This window comes from Mus musculus, chromosome 12 (genome assembly GCF_000001635.26).
Source record: "Mus musculus strain C57BL/6J chromosome 12, GRCm38.p6 C57BL/6J".
Classification (NCBI taxonomy): Eukaryota; Metazoa; Chordata; class Mammalia; order Rodentia; family Muridae; genus Mus; species Mus musculus.
The window spans coordinates 90,165,627-90,184,918 of record NC_000078.6 but is presented as its reverse complement, the minus strand read 5'-3'; the positions used below and the strand labels follow the sequence as shown (position 1 = coordinate 90,184,918).

At 38.1% G+C, this 19,292-nt stretch overlaps 1 protein-coding gene across 51 annotated transcripts in view; it reads right to left on the bottom strand.

The window, feature by feature from the left end:
• Positions 1 to 19,292, bottom strand: part of Nrxn3 (neurexin III) — a 1,612,235-nt gene that overhangs the window by 150,017 nt on the left and 1,442,926 nt on the right. For all 51 annotated transcript variants that reach the window (XR_001780421.2, XR_001780422.2, XR_001780425.2 and 48 more), the window contains one exon: positions 15,828 to 15,999. Coding sequence is in view for 46 of the 51 variants with exons in the window: in XM_006515534.2 (XP_006515597.1) it covers positions 15,828 to 15,999 (172 nt within the window). In the remaining 5 variants the exon portion in view is untranslated. The remainder of the gene's footprint in view (positions 1 to 15,827; positions 16,000 to 19,292) is intronic.

Genomic DNA, 19,292 nt, shown 5'->3' with positions numbered 1-19,292 from the left:
TCAAGAACAACTCTATTAAGTGTATTTCAAAATTCCCTTTATGGACCTGCTCGAGCTCAAAATTCTCAGAGGTCAGAAAGAGTCACAAAATGAAGCAAATCTGTTAGATTCCATTGTTCTCCTTCCTCAAGGGAAGCTCATGGCTCCTTGAAAACCACATATCCTCTCCCAGGAGAGCCTTTATACTCATCTATACCATCTGTCCTGAGCCAGGAACTATAGCCACCCAGGAAATTCAGGAAAAGTCGGCCTTTAATTTGAACATCTTAAAGGCATTAAAGTTCTATTTCAGTTTGAATTTCACTTAAGGAAATTGTCAACAATTTTATACAGGTACAGAGAATTAAATAGACAGTTTTAAACTTTGGCTGTCTAAGATTCTAAATTGTCTTTTATTTTACATTACCATTTATGTTAGATGCATATATATATATACGTATATATGTATATGTGTGTGTGTTTGTGTGTGTGTGTGTGCTTTCTAACTCTCCTAGATGCCTGAGTCATCTTTTTCTCCATTTTTTTCATAGATTCCAGGTGAGCTGGGCAAATCTACACTTTTGAAAAAAAGAGAGAAAAATCACTTATGATTGTAAAAAAAATTATTTTGATAGAATAAATTTTGTTTAAAATTGTAAGTAATTGTTAACAAAGTATTTGCCATTTTCCTATTGCTTCCAAATATATTTACTTATTTAAGGCTAATAAAGGAAACTCTTTACCAGGATTATAATATTGTTATTTATAGGTAGGCAGAGAGCTCAGAAGCAATTTAACACTCATGGGGAATTTACTGTATTTGGCTAATAAAAGATAACTTGAAAGGAAATTATCTCCATGTTGTTTGAGTTATAGGAAACAAACTATGTTGTTATGCTTTCTATTTTGACATTGGAAACTCTATTTTTGAGTGGTGATTTTATTGCTGGTAACACTGGGGTTACTGAAATGCAAAGAATCCCCATTTTGTACATATAATTCATTGTATGTGTTTGAATTTTTAAAGTTGAAATCTTCTTTTTATATGTTTAAGATGTTTAACATGGTCTGACATCTTGATAAACATACAACTAATGAATTAATTATACACGCAAGTGAAGTAACACAGCCTCTGTCTCAAACAATGGCATGTATATGCATATAATGTGTATATATACACATTATAGCTCAACTGTTTTGGGTAAATTGTGAATATACACAATGCTATAATGCGGCACTTTCTGTTGTACGTTAGACTTCTATGTTTACTTATTCTTCATAGCGGCTTTGTTGTATGGCAAGAAAAATACTGCATTATCTCATTGTATGCAGAATCTACAGAGAGACAAGCAAATCCATAGAAACAAGAAATAAATGGTATTTACAAGAAACAAGGGGAAGCAGAAAGATAAAGATCAAACTGAATTTTTTAAAAGTTTATTCTAAACACTTCAATAAAATTCCTAGCCTGGTTGTTGTTGCTGTTGTTGGTGTGCACCTTTGATAATGATGAACTAGATTCTAAAGTGTCAGAAACGTCACGGCAGGGAGTAAGCTAAACCTTATGTAAAGACAGTCAGCCCCCATGACTCAAACAAAAGCTGTCAACATTAGGACACACAACTCATGGCAAGAAAATGAAGGCCAAAAGGAGCTGGCCAAAGAAAAGACAGATGTTCCCTGTGGCTGCCACCTTCATGGAGAAGGATTAGCAAGAGCTGTCTAGGTCACTGAGTGAGAGAGCCCAGGGCTTATACAAAACAGTTGGCAACTTCTTAAGGGAAAGGGAGGAAAGGCTGTTGGGAATCACTTCAGCTTGCAGTCACCCAGTGGCAGTAGCAGAACTAGACAAATTATGATTCCCATTGTCATCAGAACTGGCTCCAAGCAAAGTACAATATAACACACATGAACTCAGAATTGAATCTGTGCCTTTCTTGTAAAGGATGGGAAAGAGTACACAGTTTTTGTTTGTTCGTTTCTTTTGCTGCTCTTGTGCCTATTTATTGTGTCTGATGTCTTCAAATACATGAAACTAGATTCCCTGTCCAAGTTTGGTGTCTCTCCATTCCTTTATCCTGGAATCACCCAACTAGTATTTCTACATTTCTCTGTGTAGCAGCACTATTGAACTGTGTATAGTATATTGTCCCTGGAGATTTAACTCATCCAGTAGAGATTTTCAAGGTCCCGTAATCTTAAGTAAATAAACAAGCATAACCATAGCCTTCAAAATATACATAATTTCTTTCAGAGCCCCCTCAACTAATCAGGGCCCATCACAGCTTGTTTATGTGTAATCACACCATGTTTCATTAGAAACTTGCCATGCACATTCCTAAACATATTATCTATGGTTGCTTTTGCAATACAAGTACAGGTTTGAATGATGGCAGGAATGACCTGTGAAACCAGCTGTACATATATAGTATTTATAAATGTGATTCCTAAATAAAACATTTCAGTTAAGTGTAGGGTTTCAAAATCTATAAAATTACTATGGGGCCAGGTAGTGAAAAAGTTTTCAGATCAGTGGTCAAAATAAAACCATCAAGGTGCCCCTGGGTATATTTAAACCAAGGTTTCTTCCATCATTGACTAGCTCAGTAATACTGGTTATGCTTCTTAATATCTCTCAAACAGAGTTTCTTTATCTCTAAAATGCTAATAATCAAACTCTTTTCTAGATGTTCTAAGGAGTATTTTAGGATCAGTATTGGGTCTGTGTTACCTTTACTCACTATTATTTCACTGAAGTCCTTTACTCAATGATAGATTATGATATAGGCCTTTCTAGAATTTTCTGTTTTCACACATTTATAGACATTTGCAAAAAAAGATCTCACCACTGAAATCTAAGAAAACCATATCACCAGAGTGTGATTAACATGAATACAAATCTGTTTTAATTCTATGTGAATGGGTGGCAGTTTTACAATAGGCAAAAGTATTCTAGCAAATCTTTAATAATAGGATTACCGAGTATTTTGCATACAGTGGGATGTGAGACACAGTGGTAAACTTGCATGTGAATTTTATGTTTGTCAAGCAGGAAACTGAGCTCTGTATGCAATTCCATCTGGAGTACTTCAGTAGTCAAACTGGAGTTTGTGCCTGATTGCTGTTTGCTGATTTTGAGTGTGAGTAAACACATTTGACTCTTCCACTTATCCCGAGTTTGACCTCCTTAGTGTTTCTATGGGAATGAGCATTACAGTACTATTTTAACTGTTCTCAAGGACTGAACTCCCATTGACATGGGGAGCATCAAAAAGAGTTGTGGTATGGGAAAAAGCAAGCCTGTGGAATTTAAAACTTGGCCTTTGGAAAAAGTATCTGTTAGCAAATGTGCACAACCTCGCATTTGCTTCACTGAAAGAATGAGATTCATATTTTGCTGCTAGAAAGAGTAGAAAAGTTTTATCAAGTGAAGTCAAACACAGTGGCTATGTTTATTTATCAAAACTGATGATATGATGATAAAATCAGAAGTCCAAACTCATTAGACTATATATATATATATATATATATATATATATATATATATATATATATATATATGTATACACACACACACATATATATATATATATATATTGATGAGGGAATTCATATACATATATGAATGATTGCGTTCTTTAATTCTATCTCAATAAAGATATATAACCAAGGGCACAACTTACCCTCAGGCATGCTAAACTCTATGTGGTACCCAGGTATGTATAATTTAGACATATCAGTGTGACTTTTATTGATTCTAGATCTCAGTCAAAAATAAAATAGCATTTTTATTTACTGTGTGGAGTTGGGGGTGGGGTACGAGGTAAGGTAGCACGTTTTCCTTCAAGACACACGGGGTTTGAGTTCTGGATCTTCATGCCCTTGTTTATGACCTGGGAGGGTTAGCAGATCTTAAAAAGACTCTGTATGCCTACTTGTAAAATGATTAAAAATAGCTCCTATCCTAGTGGGTTTATTATGTAGACTGATTCAATAACTTGGCGCAATATGTGAGCCATTATTGCTCATTAGAAGGATTATCACTACCTCTTCATGTACTTTTCTTGGTTCTCCACTATCTAAAACATCATTGAATAAGGGTGCTATGTTTAATCTTTCATTGTGTACCCATTGCCTAGCACAGATTCACATACTACATATATAATAAAAACTTGTTAAATGATGAGGGAATACATAACTAGAAAGATGCCTCTGTGCAAATCCATTCTACTGATGAGGGTAGAGGAATATCTAGATAAAATAGCTGGCCTAGAGTTCTAATATCTAAAACAGTGGCATATGTTTTTATAACTCATTTATAGTATTTGAAGTAACTCTTATGCTTGATTTCTGTTGAATTGCCATTGTTTTCTTATATATCTAATCCCGAGGTCTTCTTATGCCACACTGTGTATGTCCAATTGGCATTTGAGAATGGGAAACCAAGAGTCCCAGAACTCAATGGGAGGGACCTTAGATGAAATGCCTGACAGTAGGGAGAGGGAACTTATAGGGCCCACCTCCAGTAGGAAGACAGGACATCAAATGAGGGATGGGGTGCCATCCCACAATCACATATATGACCCATAATTGTTCCTTTCTGAAATAATTACAGTGATGGAATGGAAGGTCCAGTGACAGGCCCAAAGTGAGATCCAGCTCAAGGGGAGGTCCTAAGGCCTGACACTATTACTGAGGCTATGGAGCACTCACAAAAAGGAATCTATCATGACTGCCTCCTGAAAGAAACCAACAAGCATCTGAAAGAGTCAGATGCAGATGTTTGCACCCAGCCAATGGACAGAAGCAGCTGACCCCTGTTGTTGAATTAGGGAAGGCCGAAAGAAGCTGAGGAAAAGGGCAATTCTGTAGGAGGACCAATAGTCTCAATTAATCTGGACCCCCGAGATCTCTCAAACACTGGACCACTAAACAGACACACACACATACAGTAGAGGACTTCCCGGTCTGTGTTCATTCAGAGATGATGAACCTAACCCTCAAGAGACTGGAGGCCCCAGGGAGTTTAGAGGTCAGGTGGGGTGGAGAATGGGGGCATCCATATGGAGACAGGATGGGGTGGGGAGGAGGTGTGGGATGTGGAGCCATCAGAGTGTGGATGGGGGAGATGGGGAATGGAATATGGAGTGTAAAAAACAAATTAAAGACCAAATTAAATTTAAAAGAGAGAGAGAGAGAGAATGGGACACCAAGCTGTCCAGGCTCACCCAATGCATTAGAGACTTATAGAACACTGTGTAAGAAAGAAATGCATTTCACACAGCACACTGTAAATATTACTGGGAATCTAATAAAACCTACATTAATGCCAAGAATTGAAGATTAAACATGCTTTCTTGCCCTTGCTTCATTCCATCCTTCCCTTCTGCCACCCCTTCCCCAAACACACACAATCTTTAGCCTACTGAGGTATTGATCCAGTTTCTAGAAGACTTTATCGTTTTGTGTTGAGCTGCAATATGATTATAATTGGTTGAGTGATTGAAAGCATAGGCTCCCATTAATTAATCTTTCTCCTTCATAGAATTATAAAGGAAAGGATATATGCACACACATGTATATAAGTATATACACATTTGTATATCCTTTATAAAAGAAATTTAAAATACTTTTTAGACTTCAAATAACTAGAGAGACTCTGAAGCTTCATAGAAAATGTAAACAGAAGTGAATGCATTTGAAATCTTTGTTTATACATAAGTCTAAGCTCTCATGTTAACTTAACGTTGTAAAACATAGAATATGGCCAAATTTAAAGTAGAGAACAAAGAAGGACAGACAAATTATATCAGATAGTTGGGGTGGTAGTCCCAGATAATCATGATTAAAGAATAATCCTGAATCATATATTCTAGAACTTTTATTGACAACTAAATTGTAGCTTCTATGAAACAATATCATCTCCTATAACAATCATTGAACTTAGATTTAGAGCTACATAGTATTAGATGATTGCTCTAATTGAGAAGAACGCCATGCGGATTATGATGTTTATATTCATATGGATGCTTCACAAGGAGCACGGTGCTAGTATAGTTTTATGTCACATGCTTTCAAATGAGCATTATTGTCTCATAAATGGGACCTTCCTACATTTCTAATCCTTGAAGCACTATTCCAAAGATGTGACTTAAAATATATGCATAGAATGTGGAATTGAAGAAATTTTGGAACTACCAAGATTGTTCAATTGGTTCAGCGAGCAAAGGCATTTTCTGCCAAACTTGACAATCTGAATTCAAACTCCAGAACCACATATCATAGAAGAGAAAAACTGATAATTGTAAGTAGTCTTCTGACCTTTATGTGTGCACCAGCACATGTACACACACACACACACACACACACACACACACACTAAAGATTTGTAAAATAAATTATTTCAATCATATTTATCATCAAATAATATTCAGAAGTAATCCTTAAATTTGTATTATTTGCACCATCAAGCGAAATCCTAAGAATTTGACTTAGAACTTAAAAAATATAATATGCTTTTTCAATTTACAAAATTCTACCTTCTCCTGTAAATTCCATGGCTTCATTAAAAATAATGAATAACATAAGCCAGACAGAGCTATGTACCCTATGGAGTTCAACAAGTATGTGTAGCAAAATTATTCTTTTTTCTAACCAGCCTATAGACTAAAAGCACAACCTGTTCACAAGTGAATTGTGTATAAATAATGTCTATAGTTACTATAATTGCTTGCCTATTATCTGTTATAAATCTTCATTATTATAACAAGCTCCATTCTGTGTTATTTAACTCCTTTATAAGTAATCTTGAGTTATGTACTAGCTTAATGGCTTGGGGAAAATTCTCATATGCCAAATGTTAATATATTCCTTCTCCCCTGATTCCAAGTGTTTTAGCATCTGTATGATATCCTTCTTCATACATAAATTATATGTAAAATAGTTACTATAAATATATATAGTAACTATATTATTTATATACATATGTATATTCTTTTTATCTTTTGGGTAACTATACTTTATTTTAATATTAGCAGATGTTTACAGTTTCCCTTGAAATGCTAAGGGACATTTAAAGGGAGAGAAAGGCTCTAGGCATGATAGCAATAATTGCATTTAACTTGCAAGATGCATAGATATTTATCTTGTGACTAGAAATCCACTAAAGAGAAAGGTTTGTCTAATAAGACAAAAAAATAAAGACAAACATATGAAGCATCCTTTCTCCACTTCCTGAAGCAAGAGCATCAAGCAATAAGACAGACTTCCATTTAATCAGGCTCCTCTTGCCTGCTTAGATAGAGAAGGAGGAGGAATAGTGGGATCATAAAGGAAAAGAATCGTCCAAAGTCAAATACCCACCACTTGTGATATAAAGGTAAATGGCTTGCTAAACAGAGAAGTGCCGATTCTAGACTAGGCCAAAATTTGAGATGTAGCTTTATGTAAAAAAAAAAAAAAAATCAGAGATTGCTTTTACAGAACAAAATATTACAATTTGAAGGTTCCAGTTAAAGCCAGGATTTCTGAATATGTGGTAAAATCTAGGGCATCCCAGATGATTTGTGTAGCAGCATGTTCAAACCAAAACCAAAACCGACATCTCTAGAGCCTTTGCTAAGCCATAAAGTAGGAGCAAACCCACTTCAGCTTTCAGGGTATTTCAAGGCCTACTGGTTTGTTTGTCTGTGAAGAGAGAGATGTGGCGGGAATTATGTTGCCTACAATCTCGTGCAGGTATCATCTACCTCATTTTACTCCCTTGAAACAAAACCCTCACGTAGGAATGATTTACAATTGGAGATTTTTAAAGGAAGGATGAATAAGCAAGATGAGAAGTTGCTTTGTTCCTAATTCTCTGCCTTTCTGAGTAAACTTCAGTGCATAAGATATTCTCAGAAAAACAAACAAACAAACATACACCAACTGGGTCCAAAAGTGATAAATTACATGTATTTGATAGCTGCAAGTACAATAAGCACTCATGAGTGCATAGTAGATTTAAGGAACATTGGAGACTAGTAATCGCAACCACAATCTTGATTTTACAGATAAAAATAATCTTTTTTTGTTGTTTATTTGTTTGTTTGTTTGGTTAGTTTTTTTGTTTGTTTGTTTGGTTGGTTGGTTGGTTTTTAGGTTTTATTTTGTTTTGTTTGGGTCAGGTCTGTTGATGGATTTGCTCCATAATCATGTTGTCAGAGTACAGAAATATAGCTTAAGAAAGGGTACACTGTCACTTCTATTTAAGAAACACATCTCCAGCAGCTCTCCTTTTGAAATTTCCTATATTAAATGTCAGCCTGAGCCATCATTTGTTTTTAATGGGAGAAAGTACACACACATAGACATGAGGCAGATGCCCCTTCTTAGAATTGGGAACAAAACACCCATGGAAGGAGTTACAGAGACAAAGTTTGGAGCTGAGACGAAAGGATGGGCCATCTAGAGACTGCCATATCCAGGGATCCATCCCATAATCAGCCTCCAAACGCTGACACCATTGCATACACTAGCAAGATTTTGCTGAAAGGACCCAGATAGAGCTCTCTCTTGTGAGACTATGCCGGGCCTAGCAAACACAGAAGTGGATGCTCACAGTCAGCTATTGGATGGATCACAGGGCCCCCAATGGAGGAGCTAGAGAAAGTACCCAAGGAGCTAAAGGGATCTGCAACCCTATAGGTGGAACAACATTATGAACTAACCAGTACCCCGGAGCTCTTGACTCTAGCTGCATATGTATCAAAAGATGGCCTAGTCAGCCATCACCGGAAAGAGGGGCCCATTGGACATGCAAACTTTATATGCCCCAGTACAGGGGAATGCCAGGGCCAAAAAGTGGGAGTGGGTGGGTAGGGGATGGGGGGGGGAGGGTATGGGGGACTTTTGGGATAGCATTGGAAATGTAAATGAGGAAAATATCTAATAATAATAATAAAAAAAAAGAAATTTATCAACAGTGAAGACTTACTCGAGGAGGTAGTAAGAGGAGATATTAAGAGAGGAGAGAAGTGGGAAGGGACTTTGTTCATGGTCAAATTCTAAAACTCTTGCCTTTGCCCACCACCCTCTCTTGACTCTCGTGCAACTCCCTGAATTAGATAATGTTATTGGCCCTGGTTAAAAAAAATACTACGTAGTCTCAGAAGGTTTATGGGAGCACATGCTTATTATTTTATTAGTGATGTGGAGAACTTAGTGGTGGAAAATAGCCAAAAGGAGATAATACATGTTATATTCTGGTTCTGTACTATTTGATAGGAGCTAACAAGAAGTAAGAGTTGGGTAAAAGTACATTTAATAATAATAATATATATATTTAAAGTATACAGGCTATAAATGTTTCTCAAGAAAAAAAGTAGAGCCTCAGTAGTAGCTAATGTGATTATTGGCTGGCATACTGGGCAATGCTAATAGTAAATCTGCAAGAAGAAAACTATTTTTAGCTTTCTAAACATCAATGATTATCAAAAATATTTCAACAAAACTCCCCAATGCCTAGCCTCGGGTGACCTAAGTTTTAGGTGTGCATATAGCAACTGTGGATCTTGTTAAAGGTAAGTTTCAACTAATCAGGAGTGGATTGTGAAAGTCAGTATCTGAATGGATCCCAGGATTAGATGTGTGTGTGTGTATCATGGAGTGCATTACACATGAGACTTTCACACTGTCATTTCCTCATGGCATTAATCTGCAACAAAGTAGAGAGTAGTTTAGGATTTAGGGATGCACACAGATGCTTATGCTCTATTTTCTACCAAAGACCACCTAGACCACGTGGATGCTTTTTGACAAAAGAGAACAGATCTTGTGACTCTTAAGCCAGTCCTGAAAGCTTAGGAAGGAACTTCTTCAGGGCAGATATTTAGAAGATATTGGTTTGATTGATTCATTGATATATTTTTGTCCTGCTTGAGGAATTTACTTATGAGAGTGTTTTTAATTGTGGTAAAGAATGCTTGACCACACTGTAGTCTTGGATCAAAGTTCAAATATGGCAGCTTTCCCTCTTGGTTACATTTGTACTTTTTATTTTTTTTATTCCTTTTGTAGGAGTCTATGAACAATGTTCCCCGTCCCAACTCTCACCCTTGAACTGAAGGGAACACAAATGTTGAACTGATAAGTGATCAGAGAGGTGGAGCTTGTTTTAATGCATGCTGCCAATCTGGTAAGGCCTCAAATGTTTGCACACAAAGCAAAGGAACAAACTTCTCCTCTCTGGCTAGGAATTACTGAAAACCTAAGGCCTAAGAAATTTCATTATCTTATCAAGAGTTTATTTATAGTACGTATTTTTAACTCTTCGGAATCCTGGTAAGCTAGAGTGAGTGAGGTTCATATGGGCACAATCTCCTATCTCCCAGCGTGGCATTTAAGGTACAGCAGAATGATGAGTAAAGGAAATGCATCTTAAAGACCCGGTTATTAATTCAGTGATTCTTAGTCATCGCTGATTTCACTCTGAAGTGAAGACATTTTACACTGTGGAAACCTGCTACTGGCATACAGTGGACAGAAATCACACATCCCACTCAGTACCCTATGTCGCTCCTGATAGCACATCTCGGAACCAGCCACAATGCACAACAGTCACTTAGCCCAAAAGGTCAGGAGTACCAAGGGTCAGAAACACTACTACTGAAACTACTCTAGGCATGGATTACTGTTTCAGAAAATGTCTTATTTGTATATTACCAAGAGTGTACCTATCAATAAAAGAACAAGTCAGAAATAGTACAGTAGGCGGGGTGTTTGAGGTGGTGCGGTGCAAGAATCAGGAACGAATTTTGATTCTGCTCTTGTTCTATTGAAGCACTTGTCAAGTAATTTAGCTTCTCAGAGTTTGCTATGGTTTGGATGAGTCTCCATTCACAAAAGGATTGGTCCCCTGAATAGTGTAATTAGAGGGTGTTATGTGCTCATCAGAAGTGTGTCCTTTTGAAAGGGCCTTGGGCTAATGTGTCTCTTCTTGGTTTCCTACCTAATGAGGTGAAATTTCTTCTATTATATGACATTTATTAGAAATTATAAACAGCTATATCAGGCTCCTGTCAGCAAGCTTTTGTTGGCATCCACAATAGTGTCTGGTTTTGGTGGTTGTCTATGGGATAGATCCTCAGGGTGATAGATCTCCTGAGAGGCTCTGCCAGTGCCTGACAAATATAGAAGTGGATGCTCGCAGCCATCCATTGGATGAAGCACAGGGTCCCCAATGAAGGAGCTAGAGAGAGTACCCAAGGAGCTGAAGGAGTTTGCAGCCCCTTAGGAGGAACAACAGTATGAACCTACCAGTATCTCCAGAGCTTCCTGGGACTAAACCATCAACCAAAGAAAACGTGTGGTGGGACTCAGGGCTCTAGCTGCATATGTAGCAGAGGATGGCCTAGTTGGTTCATCAATGGGAGGAGAGATCCTTGGTCCTGTGAAGGTTCTATGCCCCAGTATAGGAGACTGCCAGGGCCAGGAAGTGGGAGTGGTGGATGGGTGAGCAGGGGGAGCAGGGAAGGGATGGGGGTTTTCAGAGGGGAAAGGGGAAACTAGGAAAAGGAATAACATTTGAAATGTAAATAAAGAAAGTAATAATAATAAAAAAGGAAATTCCAAACAAATGTCTTGCTCAGTCTTAGACTGAAAATTCCAGAATTGTGATTCAAATAAACTTTCCTTACTAATAAGTTACTCACTTTTGGTTAAGTTAATTGCTTCAGATATTGAATATAACGTCCAGAAACATGAGCATCAACATGCTTTTTCCTGAATTAGTTAATTGCCTTAGGTATTTCAAGATAGCAGTAGAATAGTGACTTATAGAACCATGATAAGGATTTCAACCAAGAGTACCTCAATTGAGTTGATATGCTATATAATGGAAAATCAAGGAGGCTTGGCTCTCCTTCACAAACTCTTGGATGGGAAGGTAGAATTTCTATACATTTTGAACTTACTTATCATTCATCATTTCTGAAAGACCTGGCTTTCTCCTGCAAAGCTCGTAGGGTACCCATGATGGAATCCTGAAAACCCTGGTGGCATAATGGCCACCCACCCACATTTGAGAGTGGATTTTGAGCAATCATATTCAGCTCAGCCTCACAGGGGCCCACAGTGATCACTAAAATTAACTCCCCATGTTCAACTCACCTTTCACCTCCCCTCCCTTGTCCTTACCATTGTATTGTGTAAAGAGAGCAATCAGAGGTGGTATAAAGCAGGCACATTTGTCAGTGTCTGGATGATGGCTCTGAGCTCATTCTCCTTTTATTTCCCTCTCCTCTTCCTTAGCCTTTCTATTTCAGGTTCAAAGAAAGAAGTCACTTTTGAGTTCTGTCTCCCAGAATCAAGTGATAGAAGATCCCAATTGCTGCAGAACTATTTCCATTTTGGATACTTAGTGATTCACAAAGCGCCAGGGCTGCAGGCTCCACGTCCAGCTGTGCTCTCAGTATTTCACAGTAGGATGTTTCAGTAAAGCCAGGTAAACTCCTATAAATGACTGCGAAAAGATTCAAGAGCTGACCCATTCATCCTGTTATGTAGCTGACCCCTTCAGATGTGGTGGGCAGGGATGACTTCCAAGAGTGTGCCCTTAGAATAAGACAACTCAAGTGACTCTGGTAGAAACACTGTCTCCTTAAAATACACATTATTCTTAATTGGTCCATGAGAGTATCTCACTGTCATGAGAAGGACAACTTAGACCTGTTTGTGTTAATATTTGTTTCTTAAATGTAAATTTCCTTCCTCTCATCTCATGACAACTATATTTGTGTGGTCACTAAAACTGACCTTTATGGTAAAATACACCTGAATTTTTCTTAATGTCTACTAATCAATTGCTGTAGTAAATATAACAGGATGTCTTGGAAAAAGAAGAGGACATATCTTTTAACTAGATTGGTGACTTTGCTGTTAGGTGCTCACACACAGAGGTCATAGTGGCACTAACTTTAAAATAAACTACTTAAATATTTTAATATTGTAATAATGATTGCTTACGTTCAGTTAAATGAATTGTTTCAGTGTCATAAGAGAGAAACTAAGTTATTCAAGATGCAGAAGATGCTTAGGATGTCTTGGCAGGTTTTTGAAACGTAATACTCTTGTACTGTGGGGGGCAAGAGTAGAAACTGAGTCTACTTGTGAAGAACTAATCTGGTCTGGATTTTGTCCTTCAGTTGCTATGTTATTGTAGGCTAGCAATGGTGCCTCCATCACTGTCAATGTTGATTTGAATTTGAGAAAGGAAATATCCAGTTTATCTAACTCATAGGCTAGTAAATAGTCTAAACAAGTCATGCATAAAATGAGCACATCTGGTAATGCAGCTACTATGTAGTATGTGCTTACATGATCATATATCCTTTTGTTAAACATCTCACATGTGTTCTTCTCACTGAGCCTGGACATAAACGTTTTTGTACGTAGGCATCATCAGGACTGGAAACTGGATGGGTGGTAAGCTTCTGTGCCCAATGGAAGGTCTGAAACTATATTGCCAGCTCTGAAAAAAAATGGGCACCTGCCTGGAGAGTTAACAAGAAAAATGTACAAGGGAAATAAATGAGAATTTTTGAAGAAGGAATCTGATACATTCCCAATGTTACAGTAATCATCAGAGGAGAAAAATCCCAACTGTTGGCAACTCTTATTCTTGTTTCATGCTTCAGTGTTATTGTATCTTGAATTATATGTGGGAAAGGCACCAAATACTTCAAAACTTAGGGCATTTCAAGTTCCTGATCCAGATGCTTGTGACATACAACTGACTTAAAACATACACACACACACACACACACACACACACACACACACACACACCACACAAGTTCTCAACTCAGGTGTCTCTAAGGTGCACATTTCTAACTGCCAGGATCCACTCTGCCCAACAATAATAACATTACAAATAAATGAGAGTTACCAGTGATGATAATAGTCGACAGGAAAAGCACTGTCATTAAAGAAAGGTTTATTCTGCTCAGAAAGCCTACAGGAGGCAACCCATAATTTAGAGCTAAAGATACAAGGGGTGAGGTGCACAGCAAGGGTCACTGGTGTTCTTAGGTATCTGTGGCTTTCAAATGACCACCCAATGGCTTCTCATTGCTGGCGACACATTTGTTCATTCTCCATTGGCTCTGGGCACATGGCTAACATCAGTTTAGAAATCTTTGAAACTCTTAGCAGAAAGACAACCAACAAGCCCTAGAGCAGAAATTTTAGCGCCAATGATAATAGGCATGGAGAAAGGGAAATGGATATTTTTCCCTATGAACAAACAAATGAACAACTTTTAATGTCTCTGCTATTTCACTTTCTCTCCCCATATTTTAGTCCACCATCACATCCCCAGATTTAAGCAGCAAAAAACTTGAAAATCAAGTCTATTAGTGTCCAAGGAATTTGGATGTTGGTAAAAATTCACAGTAACCTCGGACTTCTTTCAAATCCTCAAAACAACCTCATAAGGTCATTTTTGTTTTGCATGTGAGAATCTAAGAAATATTGACAGAACTCTATTACTGGCTTAGCTGGCTGTTTGGGTTGGAAATCTAGAAATAACAGATACATGAATAGATGGGGTAATTGATTAATTAATTAATTAATTAATTAATATGTTTATACCTTCAGTGCCTTGGGAGATTCCTATCCACAGTTCTTAAAGTAGGAATAGGGAGAAACTGAATATCCTGGAAGAACCAAGCACTACACATTATTGATTTGCCTTTTAGCAATGTAATCCTGATTCAAAGCCTAAAATCTTAATCATTACCTTTAAGCTATTGAGAAAATGTCTTGGGCCACAAGAATACAAGTTTACTGTGAATATTTCTTTCAGGTATGATAATTAATTATTAACCAAAATGCCCAGAATCCTGGAAATGGAATTTAGGCTGCTTTATCAGCACGTTCATCTCACTGCTGAGGAAGTGAGAGAAAAAAGAGACCAAAATGGGTGCATTTCAAGCATCAGACAATAAGTTCCACATGCGCCTTGTTCAAGTTAGTGACAAGTGCAATCTCCTGAGCTATTTTCCATTATCTGTCCATTAGGTTGCACTGCAATTATGGAGTAACCGTTTTTTGTTGGGTATTTAAGTTCACTTTTTGGTGCTTTTATGACCAGGGTTCAGGATTCTTGGTGGGAGACTTAAGAGATGAGAGAGAAAGCTAAGGGACTATTTGAATGAGTCCCTTTAAAGAAGCCAATCTCCTCTCTCCCTGCCCTTGATTTGCCATCTGGCTCTGGGAATTTGCTGCTGCACATTCCAGGACTGTGAAATTCAAATGCATGATTAGCCCCTCCATCTCCCATGCTAGCATGCTTCCTAGGAAAATCACAGCTAGGACCAGATTCTAAAGAGCTTAGTGGGAGTGAGAGAAAAGTACTTGGCTAATTCAAATAAATAAGGGAACTCTAACATTGTATTTTCTCATTGCTCCCCTGAGTTAATAAACTTGCTGGTATATTTTCTCTGTCACCTCTTGCAATCTGTCCCTTCAACCACACCTAACAACCTAGCATCACACAAGACAGATATAACGTTCAGCATCTTGTGATTATTGACAACAAGGGTGATGACCTTTCTTTCAACTAGAAACTTTAGGATATTTATCTTCAGTATGAACCAGTCAGGAAGCATTGGTCTAAGGTTTGCAAAACAAAACACTCAGTGCATACTTAGCAAGTCTCCAGAAGCTTTCTACACTGCTCTAATCCTAAAGAAATAACTTCTTTTCTCAGACACAAGGCATAGATATAGTCTTTGCCTATAATTTGATGATAATCATGATAAATAATGGCAAAGAATGGTGATCCTGGGAGGCCAAAGGGAAGATGTTACCTGTAGGATAGTGCTCATTCACTGGCCAGTTGTCCACCTGAAGTGTAGCATTTCCCCCATTCCTGGTGAAGCGCACAACGTGGTATTTGCCATCATTGACAGGAGTTCTCTCTTCTTTGATGGAGATGTCAACTGTGCCAATATTGAAGACAACTCCAATTTTCCCTTGTTCCTGTAATAAAGAAACACAAAGGGCATGATTGCCAGTGACTCCGGGGTTTACTCCCTTTAATGTTGATCCTCCAACTAGCAATAAACTGGTAGCTGCCCAGGGGGAGCTGTCAGTATGAAGTTAATAATAGTATGTGATATTTCTCCATGGGCTTTCATCCTGAACATAAAAAAAAAAAAATAGTATAAAGCTACCCAAACTGTTCTCACTGGCTGCACAGTGCAAGTTACAGAATTCAATGGCCTTTGGTCAATACAGATGCTTCTGTGCAGAACTTCCTGACACTGAGACATGGTAGAGAAAAGTTCATTTCTGTGAGATGGATTGGTTTTGTCTCCTAGGAGGAGCTAATACTACACTAAACCCTGAAATATTGCACAATTTGGATTCAGGGTCAAGGAAATACTATTAGCTTGCATACACATTTTGGGGGAAAGTCACTGCCAAGGGGAGGAGTAACAATAGATTCTGAGCCAATGGCAAAGAATGGGCACTGTAGACCAAACCCCTGATGATATCTTCTGCAGCTGTAAAGCACACTCAAATGGTACTTTGAGCAAAGGGCAATGAAACTGAACAGGAGTGTTCAGAGCACGTGACTTCCCAGATTTGTAGCCCTATTGTTCAGTTACTCTAGAGATAAAATATTCATCCTGTCACTTATGCTATACAGTACAAGGCAACATCAATAGCTCAACATGACTTTGGGGACAGAGAAATTGCAATGGGCTCTAGAAGGGAAACATTATGGCAATGAGAATGAAGATGATGGAGATGACAGTGGGGGTGGAGATGAGATCATCCACCTCTGGGGAAATGCCCGGAAACACTGAACCGTACATAACGGTGTTATTAAAACTCTTACTCTTTCCCGTTAATAATTGGTTATGACTAAGAGTTGGAATTGGTATTCATGATGAAATAAAATGAAAGTGGCTTTCTTGATCAGATACAATCAGCTTCTTTAACCTCTGGAAAAGCATAAGAGCTCTGTGAAGTATCAGAAGGGATGGAGCAAGAGAGAAGAAGACTCTTTTCCTCATCTCTGTAGTTGTCTGACAACTACAATAGGCAATAGGCTGGGCACTTGGTGGTAATAAGATTTAGTTGTTATTCTAACATTGACAAGGTTGAGTCATAGTATTTTTTCATCAGCATTATTTATCTACTATTTGTTTGTTTGAGGAGGAGAAGGAAGATGAACAGGGGAAGGGAAAGCAGAAGAATGGTGTAGTTAAAGACCAGAGTCCATATCATTTAAGTTCAAGGAAGTATTTATGGATGCTCAGACTTAGTATCTGTACTGGCTGGTTTTGTGTCAACTTGACACAGCTGGAGTTATCACAGAGAAAGGAGCTTCAGCTGAGAAAATGACTCCATGAGATCCAACTGTAAGGCATTTTCTCATCTTGTGGGTGGGACCACCTCTAGGCTGGTAGTCTTGGTTCTATAAGAGAGCAGGCTGAGCAAGACAGGGGAAGCAAGCCAGTAAAGAACATCCCTCCATGGCTTCTGCATCGCTCCTGCTTTCTGACCTGCTTGAGTTCCAGTCCTGACTTACTTGGTGATGAACAGCAGTATGGAAGTGTAAGCCCAATAAACACTTCCCTCCCCAACTTGCTTCTTGGTCATGATGTTTGTGCAGGAATAGAAACCCCGTCTAAGAGAGTATCCATCTATCCTTTTATGCACCCATCCATCCATTCATATCTATTGAGCCAGTCAGCTGGCCAGCCACCCATCCATCCATTCATTCAATATATAAAGGTAATATTAACACTGAGTGTTATAAATTAGGATTTCTTGTGTGGTGACCACTGGTTTTCATTATTTTTTGGTACAGTTCATTTAGTTTCCTAGGAAGAATGCTGCCCTCAACTTGCCATTTATCTTTTTTCTCCCTAACTATGTAGATGCGCCCCAAAGCTGATTGAGAAAGAGACCAGTACCCAAGAGTCTTCATCTTAGAAGTAATAATGTAGACTGACTGAGGCATCCTGTTTTCAGCACTCAGGAAAGAAGACTCAGGGTGGACATTCTTGCTTCTTTTGTATTCAAAGCATGCTCTGGGATATGAACTGTTGCCTACATTTTTCATTTTCTAAACCCTATAAAAAGTGGCCCAATGCCTCCCCACATGTTTATTAAGTGAACTCAATTCCGAAACCTCTGTTTATTGGTATCATTATAATCTTGGATTTCTTTTGGTTGGTTTGGTCCATCTATGTTAAACAATATACCTAGCATGGAGAATTATGTATGGAAAGGGGAATATGATGATAAGGTCTGTGTTACAATGTTCATGCCCATAATGAATAATATGATTTATTTTATCTTTTTTATTTGGTCCTCAGGGAATTTGGAAATAACATTACTTATGTGTTCTGTATCCGAGAGGTGGCAGTCATTATTCATTTTTTAAGGATGTGAGAATGAATGGGTAGGTGGGTGTTCATGCCCTCATAGGAAAATAAGCAAGGCTATAAAAGTCTGAATCATTGCATGCTTACAGAATGACAGACCTTGATGAGTTAAGAAACCACAACTGAAGCCATTACTCCTCTGCCCACCCTACAAATGTAGGCTGTGTATTGCATTGTGGTTTTTCCATGAGAAACTACTACATAAATCCTGTATGCGTGGAAAAGCCTGCAGTGATTCAGTTCACCTCTGAGTCACTAGTTAATCATAGATAGAGAACAGTATTAGTGTTCTAAAGGGAACAGAGACCTTAGTGCTAGGAAGCTCTCAGTAACAGAGGAGGCAAGACAGTTCTGGCTCAACCAAGTTAGTTGATCGACAAGATATATTCTTGAGAAGATTTTCTGTAAGATCCATAATAGATCCAGGACAAGACAAGATTTAATTTCTGTCAGAATAAATATTTTGCCCTGATCTTAGATGTCACACGTTTGCTACTAAAATCTGGATTTTTCAAAAGGTCTTCTTAGTTCTGTTAGCACATTGTCAATTCAGTGTAGACCCTCACTCTGATGTTTCTCTTTGCTTTCCACAGTGGTAAATGTAGCTGTGCTAGACCTCAGATGTGCTCTCTTTATTTGCAGTCATAAGATTTCATTATCATCACCTCCTTGTAATTTGTCATGGGACCACAGTGGCATTATAATCCATAGCTAACTGTTTAGTTTCAGTTCATTAGTGGTCATGGAAGCCTTGTGGCAAATACCCATAGAGTTGCCCAGGCTTAGAATCTATAATATGCAGCTTCCATGAAAATAAACTCCTGTGCCCATGTGTCTACCGAAGGAATGAAGTGGAGGATAAACACATTA